This window comes from Sinocyclocheilus grahami, unplaced genomic scaffold (genome assembly GCF_001515645.1).
Source record: "Sinocyclocheilus grahami isolate Dianchi unplaced genomic scaffold, SAMN03320097.WGS_v1.1 scaffold1379.1, whole genome shotgun sequence".
Taxonomy (NCBI): domain Eukaryota; kingdom Metazoa; phylum Chordata; class Actinopteri; order Cypriniformes; family Cyprinidae; genus Sinocyclocheilus; species Sinocyclocheilus grahami.
In genome coordinates, this window is record NW_015506558.1 from 242,294 (window position 1) to 251,440 (window position 9,147).

The 9,147-nt window shown below is 41.5% G+C and overlaps 1 protein-coding gene across 1 annotated transcript in view; it reads right to left on the bottom strand.

Moving 5' to 3' along the window:
* The window catches only part of LOC107569774 (gamma-aminobutyric acid receptor subunit alpha-3-like), a 37,886-nt gene extending 28,943 nt beyond the window's left edge, over nt 1-8,943 (bottom strand). Inside the window, exon 1 of the mRNA XM_016255930.1 lies at nt 8,821-8,943. Within this exon, the coding sequence (XP_016111416.1) occupies nt 8,821-8,890 (70 nt within the window). The 5' untranslated portion in view covers nt 8,891-8,943. The remainder of the gene's footprint in view (nt 1-8,820) is intronic.
* Between the last annotated feature and the right edge of the window lie 204 nt (nt 8,944-9,147).

Here is a 9,147-nt window from a genome sequence, read left to right on the forward strand (position 1 = left end):
GTTCAAGAATTTGCAAGTGCCTTGGAGGAAGAGTGGGTAACATCTCAGCAAGAACTACCTCCAGAAAACAGCCATTTATGATTACTGCCAAAACTATGGGCAGTAGTCAGATGGCAGATTGGTGGGCTAAAGCTGCTGAGGTTTAGCAAACAGGGGAGCTGGCTTTGAAGGCTGACGCAGTATAACCTGGGGGCACCTTGGAAAACACTACATTTAGCACGGCTTGTCTACCAGCCTGGCCGCATCATTACTTCAATGTCCAGCCAGCAGCCTGATCTGCATGCTGTTTCATCACGTCTGCAGACATAGGTGTGCGAGCCTTGTGGAATATCAATAAGGGTCTGCTCTACACCACATTAGTACCTCTCGATTGGAGCCTACCAGCATAACTACAGTGGTTTTCAGCACAGACAAAGCTGAGAATCTCATAGAACACCATTCATTAAATAGCATAGTAAACAATAGAATAGATATTTTTTTGTTATTGTTTAAAAAAATCAATGATAAACAGTTTAGCAGCGCTCTAGTATTGGCAATGTAAAAACTGACACATAATAGCATTACATAAATATCAATAAAAATAACTACAGTGAAGTGATATATACAAAATAGTGCAAAATAAAAGTTGTATAGCGCAAAGTTTGGGGGCTGTTATTGCACTTACAGTTATTTCCATTATTATTTTATGATTACCCTCATAGCCATAAAGCCACAATAGAAAGAATGGCCTCTGATTACTATGCTAAACTAAAAGAGCATAGGACAACAAACGCAGACTTTATAAAGGAATTTCTTGGGAATGGTAGCAAATACCAAAAATCTGTTTAGACATTTGTGTGCAGATCAGTCCAAACTAAATCTGAGCCAATTTTGGCAAAACTGGACAAGAGTTATTATTAGCCTATTATTTATTTACTTCATGAACAAAATTAAGGAAAATAAAACATGAGACATTGTTGGAATTGACATAATCCAAGGAATGTAATGAAACCAATAAAACTAAATTTGTCTAAATCCAACTCAAAATTAACCAAATGAGCTGGTTCAACCAACTGTCAAAGTTTTTCGAGGATTACCGAGGACTTAACAAGAACCGAATGAGCCGTGGCAAAGTTTGCCGAGGATTAACAAAGATTCTGATGAGTGAGTTGACGATACTGTGCAAGCCTGAGGAGCATACTGGAAATATGCTTATTATGACTGTTATTAATTTACATTTGATTAAAACATGCAAAAACCTTTCTGTCGAATAATGTAAATACATTTTACTATAGTTTATTGTGCATGCATATTATATTTAAAGTTGCCTAGCAAAATCTAGGAGTTTATAAGACTGGTTTACTCATTCTTTATACTGTAGACATGTAGAACATATCTGCGTTTGTGCATCAATGTCTGGTGTAAAAGGTGTGAAACTTTTAGGAATCTTATCCAAGTTGTAGGCTAGTCAATATTGGCCAGTCAGTCGTATCTGACATAAAGGATCCGCGAATGAAACTGTCACCACAAACACCATTACCACAAACACCATTAATTAAGTGAATTATATGGCAATAATCAGCAATATGCTTTCACGCAAATAACTTTATTTTTTGAATGTTTCAATATGTGTTGACACAAATGACTGTTGGTAGAAAATAAATGAGTAAAGTCGTTATTGCTTGATGACGCCAGGAACGGATGAAACGGCTTTTTGAACCGGTTCAATGAGCCGATCTGTCTGAAAAGAACCGGTTCTCGGAAATGAATCGGACTTTGCATCACTAGTGAACACAAGGTTTGTCTTGGTTATGTTGGCTATGTGCTCCCCTTGTCCTGCCTCCTTGTTTCCCTATTCCACGCCCCCTCGTTTAGTCGTTGTCTAGTCCTGTTTCTCACCTGTTCCTTGTATGCTTTTCCTCTCTATTTATTGTGTTCTCTTGTCTCATTGTCTTAGCTGGTTTGTTTTGTACACATTTTGCTGTGCTACATTTTCCAGTTGTGTTTTAGTCTTGTTATGGAATCTGTGTATCCTTGCTATTATTGTTTTTGTTCTCTTTTAGTGCTTGCTTCAATTATTTATCTAGTGTTCTTTTTTAGTTTTTACTATAACTTTATTTTTTGAATGTTTCAATATGTGTTGACACAAATGACTGTTGGTAGAAAATAAATGAGTAAAGTCGTTATTGCTTGATGACGCCAGGAACGGATGAAACGGCTTTTTGAACCGGTTCAATGAGCCGATCTGTCTGAAAAGAACCGGTTCTCGGAAATGAATCGGACTTTGCATCACTAGTGAACACAAGGTTTGTCTTGGTTATGTTGGCTATGTGCTCCCCTTGTCCTGCCTCCTTGTTTCCCTATTCCACGCCCCCTCGTTTAGTCGTTGTCTAGTCCTGTTTCTCACCTGTTCCTTGTATGCTTTTCCTCTCTATTTATTGTGTTCTCTTGTCTCATTGTCTTAGCTGGTTTGTTTTGTACACATTTTGCTGTGCTACATTTTCCAGTTGTGTTTTAGTCTTGTTATGGAATCTGTGTATCCTTGCTATTATTGTTTTTGTTCTCTTTTAGTGCTTGCTTCAATTATTTATCTAGTGTTCTTTTTTAGTTTTTACTTTTAGTATTTTCTGTAGCTCTTTTCCAAGTCTTCTTGAGTGTGTTACTCTTGTCCTTTGCTTTGGTTTTATTTTTAATCATTCTAGTTCCCTTTCGAGGGAACATTGAACTGCATCCTCTAGGGGTCACTATGGGGAAACGCCTTGGTGTGACCCATGTCTGAAGCATACATTCAAAACTACAACACATCGTCCAGCGATTGCCTATGATGTCACTACTGGTGTGACCACAGTATAAAGGGGTCCCGGGAGAACACGTCATCCGATTCTTCGTCTTCAAGTGACTCTTTTGTTTGAAGCGTGCATTCCGGTGGGAAGAACAATCTTTTCTTCCTTTGTCATGGTGAGCACTAGAAAGATGTTTAGAGGGTCGTCTAGGAGCATGCTGCTCCCTTCCGAGCATCCGAGTTCCCTCCCCTCCAGAGGAATTGAATTCCCCGCTCCATGGGTTCCACTGCGTAACCTTTGGAAGGGGTCAGGCCCTTCTTAAAAGCCACGCCCCCTGGGCTGTTCTCATGGTGGGCTTTAGCAGTGCTCCCCTCATTCCTCTGAGGGTTCTGAGTTCTCCTCTCAGTTTGAGGGCTGAGTTCTCCGTTTCCCAGAGCTCCTTGAACCACAAAATCAGGCTACTAGGCCCCTTCCTCTGCCTCCCTGATACAATGTGTTTATGGTTAAGCTTGCAGTACGCTTACCCTTCAGGATTATCTACAAGCACGCTGTAGGTCGAGCATCTGTCTCCCCCTCTCAGCTGAGAGCTATGCTCCTTCAGCTAGGTAAGTTACTGCTAGCCTCAAAAGGCCAGGAACATCTGGTGACATTCGAGGATAACATTCATGAACCGACAAACACCAGCTGAATGAACTGGGGTTTTTAAACACAGGATAATCAGGGAGGAACGAGACACACCTGGAATCAAACTAATTAATGAAACACAGCTGGACACAAATGATAACCAATGAGGACAGGACACATGAAGAATCAAATAAGGGCAAATAGGAACATACATGTGACAGATCACCCCCTTCCCAGACGGCGTGTCCTGCACTGTAACAGTACCATTGGGGAGAGGGGGTGGGCGCCTTGAAGGCTGGTGCAGGACAGAGTCAAGGAGTCCACAGAGTGGAGACAAGGGAAGCCTCCAAGGCGGGTCAGGAGGTCATGGCGGAGCAGGCAGTTCAGGGGGCCACGGCGGAGCAGGGAGCTCAGGAGGCCACGGCTCCGGGCTTGCCATAGGAGCGGCCATCGGGCCTGACTCGGGAACAGCCAGCAGAAGGGTTCCGGATCGGAGGCTCTCCAGACACCGGATGACTGCCTCCTTTCATTCGAGGTTAGTGCTGTCTGGGAGCTCCGCGGGGCGATGGTATGTTGTCCCGAGCCGGAACAGAGCCATTAGGGTTTCCCCCTCGAGGGAGCTGGCGAGGACGAGCGGCACGAACACTGGCGCATAATTAACAGGGTCGGGGTTTCGCCTGAGCTACGGCGATGAAAAAAAAAAGCTTGTTCCTCCATATTAGCAGGGAGGATCGAACAGGAAAAAACAAAACACTTTTCAAAAAAACGGAAAACAAACACGGGTAGAAGGGGTGCCGCTTACATTCACGGTCGGTTCTTCTGTCACACTTACTCAAGGAGCACGGAACGAGGAGACACGGCGATAGCTTCAAATACCAAAATTCTTTAATTACTCAAAAGGCCAGGAACATCTGGAGACATACAAGGATAACATTCATGAACCGACAAACACTAGCTGAATGGACTGGGGCTTTTAAACACAGGATAATCAGGGAGGAACGAGACACACCTGGAATCAAATAAACTAATTAATGAAACACAGCTGGACACAAATGATAACCAATGAGGACAGGACACAGGAAGAACCAAATAAGGGCAAAAAGGAACATACACATGACAGCTACATGACTTTACAAATATTTGACATAATAAATAAATATCATTCAGTGTTTATTTCAATGTAGCAGCTTTTTCCACAACGTCTAATGCTCCTTTCATAATTAAATGTTCTCTCATCCAAACTGTTGCATTTCTTAATTAGAGTAATGAAATTAACATTTGACTTCTACTCAGCCAACAGCAAGAAGGCTCACAAAATAATGAAGAACAGATGAAGAGGAGATGACCACAATACCAAGTAATGGAAGAATATTAAAATCCAACTGGAAAAAGAATAACTGTTGCTTTTGTATTTGTAGGAAATAAAGATGACCAAATAAATTTAACAGCTGTGGTGGTGGTTATGGCATATATCTAGAACTGCCCTTCCATCTGGCATCCTTCCATTCCATAAAGTAATCAGCTTTATTTTCTATGAGTTTGTGCCAAAGAAACTACACAAATATCATAAGAAAGAGTGTGAGAGCAAGGCACACTTTCCTTACCGCTCTGCATACAGCGGCCTTACTAATGTGCTCTGCATCCCAGATGTTATATAGAAAACTACCATTTAAAATGGCACCACTCAAATAAATATGCATGTGGATATGGCAAAAAAAATCTAAATAATCCTCTGTATGTCCAGGATGTAAATGTAACTTCCTATGAATTAATGTAGCCTCCTCATCTACAGGATTCAGTAAAAGAGGACATGCCGTTTTTGTCACTTTCAGAGTGTCTGGATGATGAAAATATATGCAATGAATGAATGTACCTGCACTGCAAAAAAAAAAAATGCTTTTCTTACTCCAGTCAAAATATCTAAAGGTTCTTAAACAAAGATGCATTTATCTACATAAGAAAAATGACAGGTATTTAGTCTTTTAAGTGTATTATTCTTATTTTGCTAATTATCTGCCAATGGGGTAAGAAAAATAATCTTGTTTCCATTTGCATTAAGATTATTTTTCTTGTTTTAAGTAAAATACACTTAATTTAGATTTCAAAATACTAAGTAAGAAAAATATTTTTGCAGCGTGAATGAATGAATGAGGTATTTAAACATTGTGTTTTAAAAAGGGGGAGGAGACTAAAAGAAACTCTTAGACTCACAGAGTAAATTACCATGGTAACTGACTCTGAGTATAAGTTACCTCTCTTTCAGAAACAGGCTTGACTTGCCCTGCTTTCTCGGGTTTGACAAACCCTCCATTCTGAAACGGAAAACCCAGAGTTTCCCTCATTTCAGAGTTAACATACTCAGAGTTTTCACTTAACCTCCTTTCTGAAATGGTCCTCTGGTTTCCTTAAGGAGTTAAATCTGAGGATTGTTGGCATGGGTGCGACACAGGTGATGTGGTGCCTCAAGACAGAGGAGTTGGCACCATCAGACAATGAACTGGCATGTTTCTATATGGGTTTCAGTCAATCATCTCATCTGGGAGATTGTATTACAGTTACTGACGCAGGGCTGAGTGAAGATATGAAAAGGAACCAAGTTTACAACAGCACTCAAAACTGTGTTTGTAACAATGACTTGCTTTTCATGGTTTGCATAAGCAGCATTGCAAAGGTGACATCTTAATAGAAATGACCACTTACAGACAGCAACTCGTCAACCTAATAGCTTTAATTGTCAGAACTCAAGAAAATACATAGTATACAAATATTGTGCTGTTTTTTTTATTTGTTGTAAAGTAGAATAAAGTTTAAAATCCAGCATTTTTCTCAATTAAGCTGCCATCTTGGGTGATTTTATTTTCACCCAAGGGACCTTATCTTGATCTGTGATCTGTGATCTTATGGGACCTTCTTCTTTACATACAATGATACCTTATAACAGTGGCTTTCCATCCTGGTCCTCGGGACCCAGAGCACTAAACATTTTGTATGTCTCTCTTCTCTGACACAATCAGTTCAATTCATGGATCTCACTTATAATGATTTGATGATCTGTATCAGGTTTGTTTAATAAGAGAGACATAAAAAAAATATGCAGTGCTGTGGGTGCCGAGGACCAGGATTGAAAACAATTGATCTATAATTTAGACAATGTTAGATTTCTAAAAAGCTCTGCACTTAGGTGTTTCCTACTGAATTCTCTTTTCAAGTGGGTGGTCTGTAATCAATATTGAGTCTTAACTACATAAGAAACAACAGAATACTGTGCTTACTGACATTTTTAATACCAGTAAGACATTAATAAAATATATTTGTTATGATTCATGTTTCGTGTTTCCCCATTTTGTGTCTTAGGACTCTTATTTTGATGTAGTTCCTGTTCATGGTTTTACTTCTTATGATTGCCTTGTTTTATTAGTCCAAGGTATGTTTCTATAGTTGCCCTCATTAATCTCCAAAGTAACATCATGTTCACCTGTTCCTTGTTTCAACTCGTGTTATCTTGTGTATTTAAACCCCAGTGTTTTCCACGTTCTTTGTCTGGTGTTGTCCTGAATCAATGGCTCAGCAGCGGAGCTGCACGAGCCTATGGCGATGAAAACCGCCAGAGCCCGCCAGAATGGGCGGGGCATCTGGCTATATAAGCGGCACTTCACCATAGGATCCTCAGATATCTTCTCCTTCAGCGATGATGATGTTCTTTGCTGATCTACAAGACTCGAAGCCTCTCGCCATAAAATCGCCTTTGCAGCGGATCAAGCTGAAACAGCGACCCTCTGCTCGGCTGATTCGCCGCTTCTCCACTGAATTCAGTGTCGCAGCAGCAGCGGTCCCAGCTGATCCCCTGCCGCCACCCGGCAAGCCTAAAAGAGCTTATTTCTAAGAGGTAAGTTCTAAAAGAGCAAAATTTCTAGCAACGTTGTTGCAAATGTCGAGCTGCGAGTGTGGCTCGTGCAGGGAATCCTGCACAATGCAAAAGGACAGTGAGTGCATCACCTGTCTGGGCAGCCCCCATGCAGAGACTGCACGCTCACTGAGACGGACCGCCTTCTCCACTCGTCCACTGTCAGGGCATTGAGAATATATATTGAGGTTTCTGACCCATTTAGGCAGTTGGAACAGCTTTTTGTATGCTTCGGTGGCCGCACCAGAGGGTCTCCGGTCATGAAGCAGAGACTTTCCAAATGGATAATTGACACTATCAAGCTAGCACACTCTTCTTTGGGCCTACAATGCCCCATGGGAGTAAGAGCCCACTCAACAAGAAGCGTTGCCTCTTCCTGTGCTTGGTCTAGTGGTGTGTCTATTGCAGAAATTTGCCGGCTGGGCCTCGCCGTCCACATTTACCAGATTTTATAATCTGGACATCTCAGCCTTACAGGCTTGGGTCCTTTCTGCTTAAACAGACTTACTCTGGCCATATGGCAAAACCAGTGCTTCAGGCATTTGCCTTCTTCACAGAGGCTGTACAATTTATCTTGGAACGATTACTCAGAGCCGGGCCGACCTCTGTGAGTTTGGCCCTATCACCTCCTGCGGGGCTTCCCTGCAAAATACTTGGTCCCTCTGCGCCCCATTGGTGCTCAAGGCAAGTTCAAGTATTAGTCGTTCCTCTAGCATAGCATGGCGGGATTGTACTGGTTCCCCATAGTGTCTTAGCAGACGCAGTATAAGTGAAGTGTCGATAGGGAACGTACTCAGTTACTAACGTAACCACAGTTCCCTGAGATACAGGAACGAGTACTGCGTTGCTGGCTGTGCTATGTAGTACGAAGTGCCGCTTATATAGCCTGATGTCCCGCCCATTCTAGCGGGCTTCGTCACCATAGGCTCGTGCAGCTCCGCTGCCGAGCCATTGGTTCGTTTTTTAATTCACTGCATGAACCAATGGCCACGCAGTTACACTGCGTTATTGAAAGGCTTCAGTATTCAAAGAAAAATGAGTTTTCCCCATAGCGTCTTAGCAGAAACAGTACTCATTCCCATATCTCAGGGAACTGAGGTTACGTTAGTAACCGAGTACGTTATCTTTTCCTTTCCTGTCTTGTCAGCATTTTTTGACTTCATTTGACTCCAGGTTTAGGTCCATCTAATCTGTAATTAATTAGGTGCTTAGGTGGTGGCTGTGTTAATTACACTGTTTCAAAACAGAATCCATCACTATCCAGGTTTAGGACTTCTCAGAAAATGTACCCGTAAACTTTCAATGAGAAGACAAATTTTTCAAATAATCCCTGGTGCTCTTGTTTACTGAATGTTTCCTGTTGTTTCATAATGGTAAATAAAAACAAAAGCATCTCTACAAATATAAGGCACGGCATGTTTTGATGTAGTCTCATAGTGTAAACAGCAGCTCTACGTTGGACAGATTATTTGCTGGATTACTCGCAGAGCACATCTGTGCATTAGTAAACAATAAGGAAGAAAAGCTCACCGAAGACGGTACGTGCTGGAACGGACTCCCGGTTCAGCCAGAAGGAGACCTGAGACAGAATGACGGTCATTATGCAGGGGAGATACGTCTGGATCACAAAATATCCAATTTTCCTTTTCAAATGGAAATATGTTGTCATCACCACATATTCTCCTATATAAGAAAAGAGAAGAGAGAGACCATAAGAGAGATTAATTATTGATGAGACAACACATAGACTAAAATATTCAGAATTCTATTCATGCATGATTATGTAGGCAGAGCAACTAAGATATCGGAGGTGGGGGTTGTAGGATATCAGACCGAATCAGACAATCTAAGATTTGG